This window comes from Lutra lutra, chromosome 1 (assembly GCF_902655055.1).
Source record: "Lutra lutra chromosome 1, mLutLut1.2, whole genome shotgun sequence".
In the NCBI taxonomy this organism is placed as follows: Eukaryota; Metazoa; Chordata; class Mammalia; order Carnivora; family Mustelidae; genus Lutra; species Lutra lutra.
This window is the reverse complement of record NC_062278.1, coordinates 123,373,433-123,391,806: the sequence shown is the minus strand read 5'-3', so window position 1 is coordinate 123,391,806 and position 18,374 is coordinate 123,373,433. Positions and strand designations below refer to the sequence as shown.

The 18,374-nt window shown below is 44.3% G+C and overlaps 1 protein-coding gene across 5 annotated transcripts in view; it reads left to right on the top strand.

Annotated features, from left to right (window-relative positions):
* The window catches only part of LOC125103429 (protein mono-ADP-ribosyltransferase PARP14-like), a 128,002-nt gene that overhangs the window by 67,223 nt on the left and 42,405 nt on the right, over nt 1–18,374 (top strand). The window contains exons 1-3 of one of the 5 annotated variants that reach the window (XM_047735282.1): nt 8,783–9,016; nt 13,973–14,106; nt 14,853–14,886. The exons of the other annotated variants lie outside the window; for them this stretch is intronic. Of the exons in view, the coding sequence (XP_047591238.1) occupies nt 8,830–9,016; nt 13,973–14,106; nt 14,853–14,886 (355 nt within the window). The 5' untranslated portion in view covers nt 8,783–8,829. Of the gene's footprint in view, nt 1–8,782; nt 9,017–13,972; nt 14,107–14,852; nt 14,887–18,374 lie in introns of those variants that run through there. 5 annotated transcript variants of the gene reach the window in all.

Genomic DNA, 18,374 nt, shown 5'->3' with positions numbered 1-18,374 from the left:
CAGACACATGAAAAAGTGCTCCACATCACTCGGCATCAGGGAAATACAAATCAAAACCACCATGAGATATCACCTCACACCAGTCAGAATGGCTGAAATTAACAAGTCAGGAAATGACAGATGCTGGCGAGGATGCGGAGAAAGGGGAACCCTCCTACACTGTTGGTGGGAATGCAAGCTGGTGCAACCACTCTGGAAAACAGCATGGAGGTTCCTCAAAATGTTGAAAATAGAACTACCCTATGACCCAGCAATTGCACTGCTGGTTATTTACCCTAAAGATAGTAGTGATCCAAAGGGGCACGTGCACCTGAATGTTTATAGCAGCAATGTCTACAATAGCCAAATTATGGAAAGAACCTAGATGTCCATCTACAGACGAATGGATAAAGAAGATGTGGTATATATACACAATGGAATACTATGCAGCCATCAAAAGAAATGAAATCTTGCCATTTGCGACGACGTGGATGGAACTAGAGGGTATCATGCTTAGCGAAATAAGTCAATCGGAGAAAGACAACTATCATATGATCTCCCTGATATGAGGGAGAGGAGATGCAACATGTGGGGTTAAGGGGTTAGGAGAAGAGTAAATGAAACAAGATGGAATTGGGAGGGGGACAAACCATAAGTGACTCTTAATCTCACAAAACAAACTGAGGGTTGTTGGGGGGAGGGGGGTTGGGAGGGGGGTGGGATTATGGACACTGGGGAGGGTATGTGCTATGGTGAGTGCTGTGAAGTGTGTAAACCTGGTGATTCACAGACCTGTACTCCTGGGGATAAAAATATATTATATGTGTATAAAAAATAAAATTAAAAAAAAAAAAGGAAAGGAGAGGGCTTCAAAGACAAATCATTAAACATGTTGTTCACTCTAAATTAATATTGACTAGTTTCAAAAAGATTAATTTAATCTTTTAGGGATGCCTGGCCAGCTCAGTCTGTTAAGTGTCTGCCTTGGACTCAGGTCATGATCCCAGGGTCCAGGGATCCAGTCCCGCATTGGGAATCCTTGCTCTGTGGGGAGTCTGCTTCTCACTCTGTCTCTGCTGCTCCCCCTGCTTGTGCTCTCTTTCTCTCTCTCTGACAAATAAATAAATAAAATTTTTATTTTTTAAATTTTTTAATTTGTTAAAAGATTTTATTTTATTTTATGTATGTATGTTTGTATGTATGTATGTATTTTACCGAGCCACCCAGGTACCCCTAAATAAAATCTTTAAAAAATAAATAAACTTAAAAAAAATAAACAGTTAACAATAACAAAAAGATAGCAAGATAGGGATAAGTTTTTCCAAGGTTTGAGAGATGTATTGATTAACTTTAGACTGTTAAGACTGAGACCTGCTAAAGAATAGGTATAGAATTTGTGAATTCAAACCAAATGGAGAGTGGAAAGGAATAAAGAAAAACTATCAATCTAATATGAAATAAGAAAGAACAAAAAGCAAGGAATAAAACACAAGTTATTAAAAACTTGTAAAAAAAATGGTAGGAATAAGACCCGCTGTATTATTTATAATGTCTCTACATTTATATTTACTAATTAGAAGAAATAGGATTAAAAACAATGCAGCTATATTCTGGTAATGAGAGATATAATTAAACTAAGGACATGGAAGTAGGTAGTTCTAGAGCTGGTTCTGTAGGTAAATAATGCCATCAAGAGCTTAGGCTCTTTCTATCTCTCCAATATGCCCTTCTCAATGTTTCTAAGATATTGGCCTTCATGGTTACAAAATGGCTGCAGCATCTCCTAGGATCACATCCCACATGACAACATCTCAAAAACGAGGGAAAAAGGATTTCTCCTAAGTGTCTCTTTATGGAGGAAGCATTTTCTAGGACAGACAGCATACTTCCCCCTGTATCTCTTGGCTGAACTGGGTCACATGGCCATCTTTAAACCAATCCCACTAGAAGGTAACCAGATGACTAAAACTGGCTTATCCCACCCACGAGTCAAGTATGGGTCTGAAAGAGCCTGTACTTTACCTGAGCACTTTGCTGCTGAGCATCTGAAAAAAACTGAAGTTCTCCTAACAAGGAAGGAGTGATTGTCTTTGAGTAATTAACTAACCTTCTCAAAATGTCTGTCACACTCTGCAAGGACTAACCTAGTTAACATAGTAATAGCAGTATCAGTATAAGACAAAATGGACTTTAAGACAATGAAAATCAATAAAGAAGAGAGGCACACCATGAAGAAAAGGAACAATTCACTTGGGTGATATAAACACCTTGAACCTATACGGCCTTAAATTAAGCAAAAGCAAAGGAAGATAAGCAAAAAGTGGCAAAATTACAAGGCGAAATGGACAAATCATCCATCACATATGAGAGACCCCGTTTCCCCACACCCTCACTACCTTGGCTTTGTTACTGAGATCACACAGATACGCTGTGGTTAGCTCAGCCTGGGCTAGAACCGGACTTAGATGTAGGAGACAGAAATAGTCTCTGCCCAGAGGAAACTCTAGGTGGGAGAGATGAGGAAGGGCAAGGCCAGTGAGGGATACCGCTGTGAACTGTGGGCAGCCAGCATCGCCAGCAGCCGGACAATGGGTCTGTTGCCCTGAAGAAGGGATCTCAGCAGAAAATCCCTATGCAGGTATAGCATCCTGTCTTTAGCCTGGGTTCGTATCCCAGCTCCACCATTTACTAGCTGTGAATTTGGGGCATATATTCAACCTTTCTGTGCCTCAGTCTCCTCACAGTAAAATGGAGTTGATATTAATTTTCTTAAAGTTTGTTGTATTGATTGTTACACCTTAATTTTTTTACTACATTTGTCACTGTTTTGTGATTTCAGTTATTGCTTTTATTTCTTCCAGAGGCAATTTTTCAAAAGTAATGGGTAGATTAATGAAAGTTTGTGTGGGTGATTAATTGGCTGTAGGAATGAAGGGAAGCAATCAGCTTTAAAATCTATTTGACTTTTTATAGGACCATCAGCATAACAATTATACTGAGGTGTATGTTTGGTGCTGGGTTGGGGGGGACTGAATGTGGAAGGGTATCCTGACTGCTCTAGTTTTAAATAATACCTCTGTTGGGAGAGAGTACAGTCTTCTGCCAGAAACAGCTCATACTGGCTCACCAGAACTGATTGCTAAATTTTCAGAAGTTTGTGAAGAGTTATTAACCACCATTATTCAGAATTACAGTTGACCCTTGAACAATACAGGGATTAGAGGTGCCAACCACTCTTTGATCTTTTGTCAAAAATCCACGTACGGGACGCCTGGGTGGCTCAGGTCATGACCCCAGGGTCCTGGGATCAAGTCTGGGCTCCTTGCGCAGCAGGGAATCTGCTTCTCCCTCTGCTTGTGTGCTCTCTCTCTCTCTGACAAATAAGTAAAATCTTTAAAAAATCCACATATAAATTATGATTCCCAAAAACTTAACTAATAGCCTGCTTATGAATAATATAAACAGTTGATTAATATACATTTTGTACATTAGATGTGTTATATAATATATTCTTACAGTAAAGTAAGCTAGAGAAAAGAAGATGTTAAGAAAACCATAAGAGAAAGTACATTTACAATACTATACTGTATCAAAGAAATCTGTGTCTAAGTAGATCCATACAGTTGAAACCCATGTTGTTCAAAGGTCAACTGTAGAAATAGATTATATTTTAAAAAATAATAAATACTGAAAATTCATCACTTCCTAATTATTTTACTACATTTTATTATTGTCTATACTCGAGTTCTTTCTGTCTATTGTATCCATATGGTGAAGGACTATATAATGGTGTTACTGTTCATCTCTGCTCAATTCTGCATTCAGAGTTGTCACATCAGGAACACAAGTCAGCCATCATGGGGATATTTACACCATGGAATTGATAAACACTGCGCATCAGGAGGGCTTGACTTACTGCTTTGTTAATTGTCTAGACTTCAGAAACCAGTGGAGAATATCTTAATAAGGCAGATTAAATTTAAATGTGTGTCATGTCTGCAGCCATTACATTTTAAAGAACACAAATGAAGAAGTATTCTTCCAGCATTTGAAAACCATTATCCAATTCAGCAAAGAAGGAGCTCATGTCAGTGACAATCAGAGGAGCTCTGACATATGTCTTCATTGTTTCATTTTCATCCCACTTAATGTAAATAACTAGCATTTATGTAAGAATTACACTCATTCATGATTGCAACCATAGTTTGGCTACAAATATGAGTTGGACAAAAATCTTTGAAACATTCTGTGAGGATCAGTTGGTTCTTTGAAATTTATAATAAAAAGTATTGTATATTTCATTATTTGCAAATTTTGTGCTATACAACCTTTATATCCAGAAAACGTATAATAAACAAAAACATATATGCAACTTTTTTTCTCCAGAGAGCTGATTGTTCAATATTTAATAGCATGTCACTCATGCTGATCACGTGTGGTATGATATGGGAGTAAAATATTATATGTTCTTCTTTGTAAATATGAACTAGATTGTACTTCTCTGAGTGTTAATGCCTGCCTTGAGACACAGGCATGTGTGTCTGATTCAGTGGCCAGGAAGGACTGTTGCTTTGTTTTATTCTTTACCTCTCCCAAACTTGGAAAGATCTAGACTACTCTGGACTCTTCTGCAGAATCCTCCCTCCACTTCCCACCCAATGATAGTATGAGTGAGTCTAAATGATTCCCGTTTGGGAAAATGGACCATGAAGAATCCTTATGCTGGCGGAGGAGTGAAGGTATTACAGACTTACCCCATGGAAGCTTGAAGAACATACAGCATCATGGCGCGCCTGGGTGGCTCAGTCATTAAGCATCTGCCTTCGGCTCAGGTCATGATGTAAGTGTCCTGGGATCCAGTCCCGCATCAGGTTCCCTGGGCTCCCTGCTCAACGGAGAGCTTGCTTCTCCCTCTCCCACTCCCCCTGCTTGTGTTCCCTCTCTCACTGTGTCTATGTCAAATAAATAAATAAAATCTTTTAAAAAAAAGAAGAAGAAGAAGAACATACAGCTCCTGAAAGGGACCTGAACACAGGGAAGAAGGCCAGAAATGGGGTGTGTCCATCAGGTGACTCCACCAGAGAACTGAACTTGGAGTGGTAGCAGAGTGTTACCACTGAGGGTGGTTTGCCTTACTTCTGAAGTCACATCCTATTTTAGGGGACCGGGCCAGGAGTTCCAGAGCAAAGTGGAAAGGTGGGCACGAGGTCCTCAGAATTAACGGATTCAAGACAAATGGGAAAGCTACCCTTCCCTTCCCCTCAAAAAACAAAACAAAACAAAAAAACCCACTTCAAATGGGAGAAATCCTGGTTTGTAGAGAAGTTGAAAGCAGCCTGATGCTGGGTTATAGAAGTTTGTAGAGAAGCTGAACAGAGAAATTTAGAAGAAATAGAGAAAGGGAAGTTCAGCCTAAAAATGCTTGTTATATCAAGATCAGCTGTTGTTATGTGGGGGTGTTGACGAGGGAATGAGGCAGGACAGGATGAAAACAAAAGCAATTATTTGGGGTCTTAGAATTTCAAATTCTAGGTACATGGTTCTGGGCAGCAACCCAAATATTGTCTCCCTAGGGAGTGAAGCTCTGAGGGTTTTAAAAACAAAATGTGAAGTGTTGTATATGTTGTTTACAGAGAATTTTGGTTGGTGTTGGCGGCAGAAAACTAATCTTCGTTAAACATAATTGGTTGCTAAGGTCCTCTCTGAGCAGAAGTCAGTTATGTAGGAAGTTATAGGTGTTAATGCAGAATCCTTAGAGCGTTTGCTGTATGGCTTAGTTCAGAAGTTCACGATTCCATCGGGTGAGAATGTGCATAAGGCCCAATTCCTAAATGGCTGTCCAGTTCCATTTAAAAACCCCTAACATAAATGACACCATTTCATTTCATCTTTCACAGGGGGACACGGCCAGTTCCCAGGTCCTGAGTGGACATTTGCTTCACTAGAAGGAAATGGGGTTCAAGAGGCAGACACCCATTGCAGATGGAGAATTGAGAGAGAATAAGCACACAGTGGGAGGGGGTAGGGTACCAGTTCAGCAAGCGAATGGTGACAAAACCATTTAGGAGAAAAGACAAGTATTCAAATACTTCAGGGACTGATGACAAGCAGCAATTTGCTTTTTCTAGAACTTTCTTTGCTTGGTTTTCAAGACCTGCCATCCTTATCCCCTGGTAACTCCTTCCCAGTCCCCCCAGGGTTGAAGAACAGGCTGAGCAGGTCTCACACATTGCCAATAATTAAGTAAATTCTTGAAAGAAATCCAGAAATGGCCAGATAAAACTTCCACTATAAAGATTTCCGTTTCCCTCTATTTCTTGGAAAATGATAATGCGAGGAGAAAGATAAACTGCTCAATTCTGGAATCTCAAACTCTGGGGAAAGGAGGGTGCTGATATTAGCTGTGGCTTGGGGTGAGACTCCCTGGGGCCATGGGCCACCACTGCGTGGCTGAGAGCCATGGCTGGCCCTTCCATGTCATCCCTGCCTCCCCTACTGGGGTCCAGGGTGGTTTGGGCTGGATGATATGCGCCACCTGCAGGTAGAAAGCTGGCGTCAGGGGGAAATACCTGCGTTCTGCAGTATTACCCAGCAGGAGTAAAGCCCAGGCAGTAACCTCTCTTTGGCCTGGCTTTGGTTCTCTTAGAAGATAACGTGTAAGGTCCAGTCCTGCAGGGAAAGCAGCTCTAATTTAGGCTGCGTCTGAGACCACATCACCTCCTTCACAGAGCAAACAGAAGCCATCAGAGAGAAGTCCCATAACTTCTCAACAGCGGTCATTCAGAATCACCTGCTTCTGCTCTCCATCTCCGCCTCATTTCCAGGGCAGTGGGATAGTTGTTCCCACCCCACGGTTCATGCCTCCAGAAAGCCCTCCCACCTCCCACAACCTGCACCTTCCCTCTGCCCTTCACTTCGTTCCACCAGTATTCAAACATGCCTCAGACTCTTACATCCTAAAAATATCTTAAAAGCCAGAAAACAGAAACAACAGCTCCCTGATTCTATAACCCCATCCACTGCTGCCCAACTCCTTCTGCCCCTTCACAGTCATGCTTCTGGAAAGAGCTGACTATGCTTGCCTGCCTCCACTTCCTTCCCTTCCTTCCAGACCTCTGTCCACTGCCAGGTCCCTCTCCTCCCTCCCCACAGGGAGACAGTGCTTGCGGGTTCGAAGCCGGAGACACCTTCTCTCACATGATGAATTGGTAGTGTTTGAATGAAAGCTGCTCCTTCCCACTTGAAACACTCTTTTATGACAGGTCAAAGACACATACATTCCTAGCCTCTCCCACGTTTCTGGCCACATCTCAGTTCTCCCGTCTGGTGGATGCCACTGTTACCGAGCCAGTCGCTCCGAACGTCCATGGATAACCATGGAGGCATACTTGAGCATCTTTGCTCCCTGTCCACATCTTTCAGCAAGTCCTGCAGCTCTGCCTTCAGTACCGATTTGGAATCTCACTCATTCTCAGAAGGTTCTCCTCTGGTCTCAGCCACTGGGGACACTACGGTAGCCACATGGCTGATCTCCCTCCTCGGTTCTAGCTACTACACAGCAACCAGAGTGATTCTGTACCAGTCAGTTACATTATGGAAACCGCTCCCTCTTCTCAGCCCTCCAAGATTATCCTCTGTCTAAATTAATAAAGGGAAACCTCATTAAATGGAAACGGGAGGCCAGAAGGTAGAGCACTCATGCCATACCCCTCCATGTCAATCACAGGAAGAATCGACTATTATCAACCCCAACAGAAGAATCCTCAGGTGGAGAGTGTCATCAGTGACAAGCCCAAAGAGGAAGGAACTCAATTACCCTAGACTCAGCCAATGAGAAACTGCCATCACCCAGAACTCTCGGTTTTCTCCAGTAGAATTTCGTTGAAAACAACCCCTCCCAACTTCCTCCTGTTAGCGCTCAGCTTTGTTTGTTGGACTAACTGATTTTTTTTTTTTTACAGTAGTTTGCTACTTGTCCGAAATTGCAATTTTCTGCTAGTCCCAAAGAAACCTATTTTTGCTGGTAAAATAGCTGACTTTTACTTTTAGCGCCAACATCCCCATCATCTTTAGCGGTCAGGTTACATGTCACCTCCCCATAAATTCTCCCTGAGCTCGAACACCCAAGCCCCTCCTGATTTGTTCCAGGACCACCTGTATGTTCCCTCCAAGAGCACTTACTCCACCGTGTCCCCACAGCGTTGTGAGCTCAATGAGGGCAGAAACTGTGTTTGTTGAATCAATCCCAGGCGCAGGGAACCTAGTAAATATTCCATAAAGAACTGTGAATTACCAGTCCTCACCCCCTTTCCTTATTTTTGGACGTATAATAGTAACAGATCAGGAACAAAATGCAAAAGAAAAAAAAAAAAGCCAGATACAATTCTGATCATTACTTGGGGACTTCTTTCCACATGTAAAGAATCACAGTTTGACGAGCCGTTTTATTTTCTTGTAAAACGTTGCCCTGCGGCAAAAGTGAAGTTGTCTTTGTGTTTGCAGCAGGTGTTGTGCGCGGTCAAATACGCTGATTTCAGCTGTCATTTGGGGGACGAGGGGCACGCGGTGCCCGAGCTTAGGGACCCAAGTGCACAAACGGCGCAAGACCAGTTGCTTGGAGTGGCGACGACCAACCAGCCTTCGCCGTGGGCCAGAGCTGAAGGTGAGGAACTGCGGCGTGGGGGTGCGGGGTGACTAGTTCGAGGCCGGCACAGCTATTTACAGCTGTTGGCAGAAACTAATGCCAGGGGAGGAGTTTTCTAGGAAAGCGAAACCGAAACTTAAAGGGACAAAGTTTGCCGCACTCAGTGGGGCGGGTCGAGCCCCGGGGGCAGGGGAGCGGAGCTGAGGATGGCTGCGCCCGGCTCCTTCCCCCTGCGGGTGGAAGGGTCCTGGGGCCCCGACCCCCCGAAGAACTTGAGCACCAAGTTGCAGATGTACTTCCAGAGCGCGAGGAGATCCGGAGGCGGGGAGTGTGAGGTCCGCCAGGAGCCGGGCACCGCGACCCGCTTCCTGGCGTTCTTCCACCTAGACGCTGGTGAGGGGTGCAAGGGTTGGGGTGAGAGGGACAACCGGGGTCTTCCCGCGGGGTAACTTGGAACCCGCCGGGCTCCTGCTGCAGCCTTAGGGGAGGGAGGGCGCGCGAGGGGCGAGAAGCACTCCCAGGTGCTGCCGGGAGGTGGCGGCAGAACCGCGCAAGTGAGTTCGGGCGCCGACCCGCGGCGGACGGAGAGGAGCTGATAGGCGGCTTGCTTCACCTCCTTTTACGCGGCTGCCTGCCTGGAGCCTTAGCGGCCGAGTCGTTCCGTCGCAGTTGTTCTTCATTCTGTTAAAGCAGCTGTTCAGAGCTCCAAAGGTTGAACTCCAAAGGTTCCCTCACAGTTGTAAGGGAAGAGAAAGTTTCCAGGGAGAGTCACATTTCAACTGACTCCTGAGGGCCAGTTGTGTTGCTGACGGGGCGGGACAGGTGTTGGGGCCGGGAGTGCACAGGGCATCTTCAGCAACACGCAGGGCGCCCTCAGGGAGGTTTGGGTTGAGTGAGGACTTTGCTCATCTCCGAGTACAAGCAAGATCTGCCGACGGGGGCCTGGGAAATTTCAAAAGGCCAAGAGGGGCGGGGGACGCCTATATTTTAAAAATCTTAGGCATTCTGTTATTAAACCTCTTTCTTGTGAAGTGCTGGGGAGGAAGTTAACGCTAAGAAAAAGTTGGGTTGAGATGGTAGAGGGCCTTGAATGACACCATGAGGACTACGAAACCCCCCCCCCCCCCCCCCCCCCCCCCCCCGCTCGCATAGGCAGAGGAGAGACATGTCCAAGTACACCTTAGGGAGATAAATCTGGTTGAAAATAAGTACCTTGACTTCTGTTGGGAGAGATCCTGGAAATCACAACTTTTAGGAGATTCAGGTCATGTTTTAGGTGAGGACAATTGAGTCCTTGAGCAATGAAAATCAGCGTGGGGCTGGAAGATACGTATTCCTGTGCTGTTCTGGATTTGGTAACCGAGGTCAACAATGCTCTGAGAGAGAGGGACAGAGAGGTAGGGAGAGGGAGAGGCCCCCTTTCCTTTAGTTACTTTTTTGGTGGGGGACAAAAGGTATTAAGGAACGTATTAAGGAAGTTACGGGGATTTTCCCACAGGTCCTGAGGTTCCTCATGTTTCTGGGGTCACTTGGAGGAGGTGCAAAATTGCTTCCTAAAAGCATGTTGGGTGTAAATATAGAAAGTTACTGGAGGGCTGTGTGCTGTTGGTGAACACCCGGAATCTTTGCTGGAGGTGCGCTGGTACCTCTTCCCTCGGTGTCAGGGTGGTTCTTGGACTGGGAGCAGGGGTGACATTCTGAGTTGATGTGGATTGGGAGTTTTGAGCCCCCCCTTGCAGGCGGTTGAGCGGCTGAGTTCCCCACCCTCCTTGCTGTTGCCTTTAGGAGAGGGAAGATGAGTACCCACCCAATTATTATCTGCTGGGTCCAGACACCACCAGATCTGTAGTGAGAGGCCTGTGAGCTGCTGTTCCCAGAGGGTGTCCTTTTTCCTTTGGAAGCTCATAGGAAAGGATGTGGACAACCCCTGATCCTACCTTCCTGCCGCTGGATTTAGAGAAGCATTTGAGCCAAAGGAGAGGCAATGCGGCTAACCTGAGAGAAACTGGAATGCTCTAGGCAGAGATCCAGAAGGGAAAGAATGAAACCCAGGGAGGAGAAGGGTCCACAGCTAAGTGTGTTGAAGGGGAGGCCAGTTGGGGACAGGAAACCTACTACGCTCAGAGCCCTTATGAAAACAAAGTACCAGGTTTTCCAAGGACTAATTTCACCAAGGAATGCTCAGAAGGGCTGCTGTGCAATGTCAGCCATTTCCCCTGGATTTCATTTTCTTCAAGGAGTTTTACCACTTTGATTGCCAGCTGTCAACATCATAAGGGCTTGGCCCTTAGGGACACTTACTTCTTCTTTAGAATCCCATTATCCTCCCTGGTAGTTCTCAAATTGGGGGCACAGACCTCTCTGTATCTGACTCACAACAGACTAATCAGACCCAGTCCCGGCAGCCTCAGAGATTTTGGAACCCGGGGTGCGGGTGCGGGAATCCGTGCGTTTAACCAGAACCATGGTGACTCTGGTGTGCTAAAGTTTAGGAAGCCCTGTTGTTTGTTGCCAACACTGAGTGAAAAAGAAAAGGGAAATAATCAATAGAAAATACAAACAGCATAAAAATACCAGCAGCGCAAAGTACACTTTTGTGTTGATGATGTCCTTCTGTTCTAGTCCTGAATGCAGAAGAAATGGTTGTTCCTTCCTCTCATTGCCCAGCCCACCTCCCCCTACCTCCATCCCCAGGCTGCTCCAGCGACCTGTTATGGTGCCCCCAGCACAGATGACTCAGACTTAGAACAACTCAAAACCTTTTATGGACAAGGATCCTAGGAGGGGGGGTGGCAGGAAGTGCCTATTCAGTTTCAGTTTCCTACCAGAGAAGCTATTGCCCCAGCACAATGTGGCCAGAAATTTGCTAACAGTGATCCTCGTTCTCCCGCAGGGATTCCCTCCCCCCACCCACTCCTATGAAGAAGTGGCTTTACCAGGTGGGCCACCGTATAGTGCGTTCTTCATATGATTCATGTAGTTAGAATGAGCCCAGCAGCACTGCTATGTAGAAATAAGTGTATAGCTGGGCTGCCTGGGTGGCTCAATCGGTTAAGTGTCTGCCTTCCGCTCAGGGCATGATCCTGGGGTCCTGGGATCCAGCCCCAAATGGGCTCTCTGCTCAGCAGGGAGCCTGCTTCTCTCTCTCTTCCTCTGCCTTCCACTGTTCATGCTCTCTCTCCTTCTCAAAAAATAAATAAAATCTTAAAAAAAAAAATTAGTGTATGGCAAGCAGAAGTATTTGGAAGCTGTATCTTTCTCTTAAATAGTTCACTCAATTTCTTCGAAATCCAGTGTACATTGACTTAGAAGACGTTAAGCCCTGTTTTAGATGTGTGCTTTTATCCTCCTTTCGGGTCATAACTTGGCTTCTGTTGATTGTCCGTCTCTTTGGGATAAGGGAATCCATCTCCTCTTTAGGTAAAGTTGAATGTCAGTGGTCTGAGGTTGGTGCAGAAGGGAGACTGTCCACATGGGGAGGGGTGGCTGGACGTCAGAGTTTCAGCTCTTTTTCCTTCCAGATTCACCTTGTCTTGGTTGCGGGTCACTTACCCCTATTGCTACTGTCTGCTCTCTCGAAATCCTGGTGCCCTGTGTGATTGTGCATGATCTCAGATCTTTTGCGTTTAGATGCCTGGATAAGACTCTCCCAAAGTCTAGGGGGATTATAAAAGGAATGCATCACAGAAGCCCAGGACTCTAGACCAGTTGGCTTACAAAACTTGGCTGGTTCTCAGGCTTTAGAGGTCTTATTCAGTCCTCAGTCCTCCCACTAGCTTAGGCCAGCCCCTCAGGAGTCCGTGTGAAAACATCTGCTATCTCGTAAAAAAGACTGAAAGTAGAGTCTGGTGTTCCTTCTCATATTGTTTCTGGGGCCTGTTTCTAAGTTAGCAACCGGTGAAGGCCTCACTTCTCCTACCCTTTCATGGATGAGTGAGGTGGGAAAGCTCTTCCAACTCCTTCTTAGGGAAGATTCCCTATCTCCTCCGCCTCTCATACCATCCGCACCGGAATGCAGCATGGAGCCCAGCATTCATGTCAGAGTCACGTCTGGGAGCAGCTGGGCACTCTCAAAGGTTCACCTTCACCCTGAACTCTTTGCACCCTCCGTGTTGACCACGCCTCCTCCTCTAAACTTACTCACCACCACTTCTCCATGGCCTGGGATACACTGATTTTACTTTTCTCTCTCTGGCTGCTCCTGCTTGTAATTATAAATTTACGTTTGCATAGCCCTTGTGGGTGTTATAAAACTCATTCGCAGACACCTTTTAAGGGAGGAAACTGACTCAAGAAGTTAAGGTAGTTTCTCAATGTCACTCATCTAGTTTTTTGGCAGAGTTGGAATTCAAATCCCAGTCTTTGGACTCTATGTTCACTGTTCAGTTTTTTCACTACAACCCAGCTGCCTGCTATGCTAATTCTTTTTTTTTTTTTTTTAATCTCTCCCATCCCTTCTTTTCTACTCCATTGATTATTGGATGTCAGGCTCTTACCATCCTACGTTAAAGAGCTGAATGAAATACCTTTTTCACTAGGCTCCTAGCCATTGTGCTCATGGTCACTCAAATCACCTTCCTAAAACTCAGCTTTTTTTTTTTTTTTAAGGTTTTATTTACTTATTTGACAGAGAGAGACACAGCAAGAGAGGGAACACAAGCAGGGGGAGTGGCAGAGGGAGAAGCCGGCTTCCTGTGGAGCAGGGACCCCGATCCAGTGCTTGATCCCACGATCCTGGGATCATGACCTGAGCCGAAGGCAGATGCTTAACTGACTGAGCCACCCAGAAACACAGCTAAGTCCCTGAAACATAGCTTTCATCATGACTTTTCCCAGCACCCAGTCTTCACGGTTCATCATGAGACATGCTTTGATTATTTTTCTTCACTTGTAGAATAAATATTGTTACCTTTGTTAGTACCTACTGAGCATTATATACTGTACGAAGTCCTTTATAATGTTTGTCAATTTAATCGATGTAACACCTATATAAGACAGTGTTCATTAATTATTTGCTAATAGACAAGAAGACTGAGGCTTTGCAAGTAAGACTTACTAAGGAACATTCCCAAGGGTTAAAAAAAAATAATAGGAAGGGTAAAGATGGGGTTGAAACCCATGTCTGCTTGCTAAACTTTTTATCTTTTCACCGTGTAAGGACTTACTTGGGAAACTGACCAAGCCATTGATTGAAAATGATGAAGCCCTATGGAAATCATGGAGTAATTTGGTGAATAAAGATTGCTTGACAGTTTCTTTCTTTCTTTCTCTTTCTTTCTTTCTTTCTTTCTTTCTTTCTTTCTTTCTTTCTTTCTTTCTTTCTTTCTTTCTTTCTTTCGTTTGTTTCAGTTCGGCAAAGAGTTCTGGAGACTAAGAACCATGAGTTGCTATGGCCAGGAATAGGAACATTCCAGTTAACTGTCCAGTTGCCCACAGCCCCAGAGGAAGTCCAGGATATCTTAGAGGGGGACATTCCAGCAAAGGTAAGTGAAGGCATGAGTAAAGGGCAGCAGGGTGTTCTGCCAGGGTGTGTGGGAAGGAAATCACAATATGGAGAAGATAGTGGGATGAGAAGTATAAATCAAATTGGAATAGAAAGCACCTGACAGATGTGGAGGGCGTGAAAGCAGTCATGAGGAAGATATGGGTTAATGAAGGAGGGGGGCACTTTTTGTTTGATTTTAGACGCGTTCTGAAAAGTCTGAATTTACAGATTATAATAAGGGTGGTTTGAGATGTAAATTTTTGGGTTTGGGTGATTTTAACCTGGAATTCACTCTGTTTTATTTGTACATCATTTTGAGGGGACAGCGACCCATACTACCTGTGCTGTCTCCTCGACTGTAAAATGGGACAGTAATCCAACCCTCGTTGGGTTGGTGGATCGTTGTGAGGATTAAATGAGACAATCTCTGTAAAGCAGAAGGCAAGGTGCTTGTTAATAGTAAAAAATAATTGTTAAATGGGGAAAAGATTTAGGTCTTATCCCATCCCCCAGGCACTTGGTGTTAATTGGGGTTTCAGTTATTTGTGACTTGTTTTTACCCATGATTCTTGGGCAAAGTAGATGCGACTCCATGTGAGGTGCGTTCAGTAGCATAAGTGCCAGAGCTCTTGATGATTGTTTCTGTGGACCTGATGTCTCCAGGTCCATCCCAGGGACAGCTTCTCAATGTAAAGAAATTATCAGTCATTTCTTGATGCTACTCTATTGTTTATTGGATTTCAGGAATCAGAGACCAAAGCACGTATCCAAGAACCAGGTAAGGGGAAAGAAACAATATGACTGATCTTCGCCAGCAGTTTTGCTTTCATTAAAGATGGCACTGGCAGGGCTCATAATAGTTCTGTTCTTGACTTCACAAAGCAGCGTGTGCCTAGAGATGCCATCTGCGTCCTCGCAGCCAGCTGTGCTGAGGGTGAGCATGGGGGGAGCCCCCTGAGATCTTCAGGCTCAGGTCCACAGCTCTCTCTGTGGGGATGGGGACACCTTGCAATTGAAGGGAGGCAAAGAGGTGCCTGGGAAACGGGAATAAATGGACTCATATTGCCCACCTGTGCCCAGCCAGCCATCGAGAAGCAAGGACGTATTCCGTCAGTGTGTCCTGTGTGGCTCAATTAGTTTCTGAGCACTGGATCTGGAGGGTGCCGTCCTCTGGGACCACAACAGGAGGGTGGGCAAAAGCTTCTAAGTGCTGAGTGCAGGATGTGGGTGCAGCAGCTCCTCTCATCCCATCTGCTGTAGGAAACAGCCTGCCACCTCGCAACTCTTGTGGCCTCTGCTGCTTCCCTAGTGTCTGGGTGTTGGCCTATAGTACCAACTGTCAGTTCCCGAGGAAGCAGTTTGTTTTCCTGGCTAAGCATCCTCTTGTAAGGGGGTTGGGGGAGATGGTGACCTGGGCTGAATGGCTGGGCAACAGAGATGAAGTGATTATGTATATCCAAATCTTAGGGAAAAGGAATTTCAAAAAAAATGTGTAAATTATTATCTTCTGAAATTGACACTGTCTTGAGAACATGTTTCAATTTTTGCAACTTTCTCTTTTCAAAATGGCAGTTGGCTTTACTTGGCAAACCGACTGGACAGGGATGCATGGATTGTTTTTACCTAACATGGAGGCACTATTCAGCTGTAGAATATAGGATGTGTGGTTTTCTTAAGCTCATGATTCCATGATTCAGGACACCTGGGTGGCTCAGTCAGTTAAGCTTCTGCCTTTGGCTTAGGCCATGATCCCAGGGTTGTGGGATTGAGTCCTGCATCAGGCTCCCTGCTCAGCGAGGAGCCTGCTTCTCCCTCTGCCTGCTGCTCCCCTGCTTGTTTTCTCTCTCTCCCTCTATGACAAATAAATAAATCTAGAAGGAAAAAAAAAATCTCATGATTGTTATAAGAACTATTTGTCTGTTTGGAATAACTCCTGCTTTCTGTTCTTCAGATATGGACCAAGCTCATGTAACTCCCAGTGTTCATGGGGACCCCCTGAATCCTTATCTATTCTTTAAAAAAATTTTTTTTATTAACATATAATGTATTATTTGCCCCAGGGGTACAGGTTAGTGACTTGTCCAGCTTACACACTTCACAGCACTCACCATATCATATACCCTCCCCGATGTCCATAACCCAATCACCCTCTCCACAATCCCCCTCCCCCCAGCAACCCTCAGTTTGTTTTGTGAGATTAAGAGTCTGTTATGGTTTGTCTCCCTCCCAATCCCATCTTGTTTCATTTTTTCCTTCCCTATCCCCCAACACACCCCAACTCTGCCTCTCAACTTCCTCATATCAGGGGGATCATATGATAATTGTCTTTCTCTGATTAACTTATTTTGCTCAGCCTAATACCTCTAGTTCCATTCATGTCATTGCAAATGGCAAGATTTCATTTCTTTTGATGGTTGCATAGTATTCCATTGTATATATATATGCCACATCTTCTTTATCCATTCATCTGTTGATGGACATCTAGGTTCTTTCCATAGTTTGGCTATTGTGGACATTGCTGCTATAAACATTGGGATACACATGCCCCTTCAGATCACTACATTTGTATCTTTAGGGTAAATACCCAGTAGTGTGATTGCTGGGTCTTAGGGTAGCTCTATTTTCAACTTTTTGAGGAACCTCCATGTTATTTTCCAGAGTGGCTGCACCAGCTTGCTTTCCCACCAACAGTGTAGGAGGGTTCCCCTTTCTCTGCATCCTTGCCAGCATCTGTCATTTCCTGACTTGTTAATTTTAGCCATTCTGACTGGAGTGAGGTGGTATCTTATTGTGGTTTTGATTTGTATTTCCTTGATGCCGAGTGATGTGGAGCACTTTTTCATGTGTCTGTTGGCTATCTGGATGTCTTCTTTGCAGAAATGTCTTGTTCTCTGCCCATTTCTTGATTGGGTTATTTGTTCTTTGGGTGTTGAGTTTGATAAGTTCTTTATAGATTTTGGATACTAGCCTTTTATCTGTTATGTCATTTGCAAATATCTTCTCCCATTCTGTCAGTTGTCTTTTGGTTTTGTTGACTGTTTCCTTTGCTGTGCAAAAGCTTTGATCTTGATGAAGTCCCAATAGTTCACATTTTTGCCCTTGCTTCTGTTGCCTTTGGTGATGTTTCTAGGAAGAAGTTGCTGTGGCTGAGGTCGAAGAGGTTGCTGCCTGTATACTCCTCAAGGATATTCATGGATTCGTGCCTCACATTGAGGTCTTTTATCCATTTTGAGTCTGTTTTTGTGTGTGGTATAAGGAAATGGTCCAGTTTCATTCTTCTGCATGTGGCTGTCTAGTTTTCCCAACACCATTTGTTGAAGAGACTGTCTTTTTTCCATTGGACATTCTTTCCTGCTTTGTCAAAGATTAGTTGACCGTAGAGTTGAGGGTCTATTTCTGGGCTCTCTATTCTGTTCCATTGATCTATGTGTCTGTTTCTGTGCCAGTACCATACTGTCTTGATGATTACAGCTTTGTAATAGAGCTTGAAGTCTGGAATTGTGATGCCACCAACTTTGACTTTCTTTTTCAACATTCCTCTGGCTATTCGGGATCTTTTCTGGCTCCATATAAATTTTAGGATTATTTGTTCCATTTCTTTGAAAAAAAAAATTGATGGTATTTTGATAGGGATTGCATTAAATGTGTAGATTGCTCTAGGTAACATAGACATTTTCACAATATTTGTTCTTCCAATCCATGAGCATGGAACGTTTTTCCATTTCTTCGTGTCTTCCTCAATTTCTTCCATGAGCACTTTACAGTTTTCTGAGTACAGATTCTTTGCCTCTTTGGTTAGGTTTATTCCTAGGTATCTTATGGTTTTGGGTGCAATTGTAAATGGGATTGACTTCTTAATTTCTCTTTCTTCAGTCTTGCTGTTGGTATATAAAAATGCAACTGGTTTCTGTGCATTGATTTTATATCCTGACACTTTACTGAATTTCTGTATGAGTTCTACCAGTTTGGGAGTAGAGTCTTTTGGGTTTTCCACATAAAGTATCATATCATCTGCAAAGAGTGAGAGTTTGACTTCTTCTTTGCCAATTTGGATGCCTTTTATTTCTTTTTGTTGTCTGATTGCTGAAGCTAGGGCTTCTAGTACTATGTTGAATAGCAGTGGTGATAGTGGACATCCCTGCTGTGTTCCTGACCTTAGGGGAAAAGCTCTCAGTTTTTCCCCATTAAGAATGATGTTTGCTGTGGGTTTTTCATAGATGGCTTTGATGATATTGACGTATATGCCCTCTGTCCCTACATTTTGCA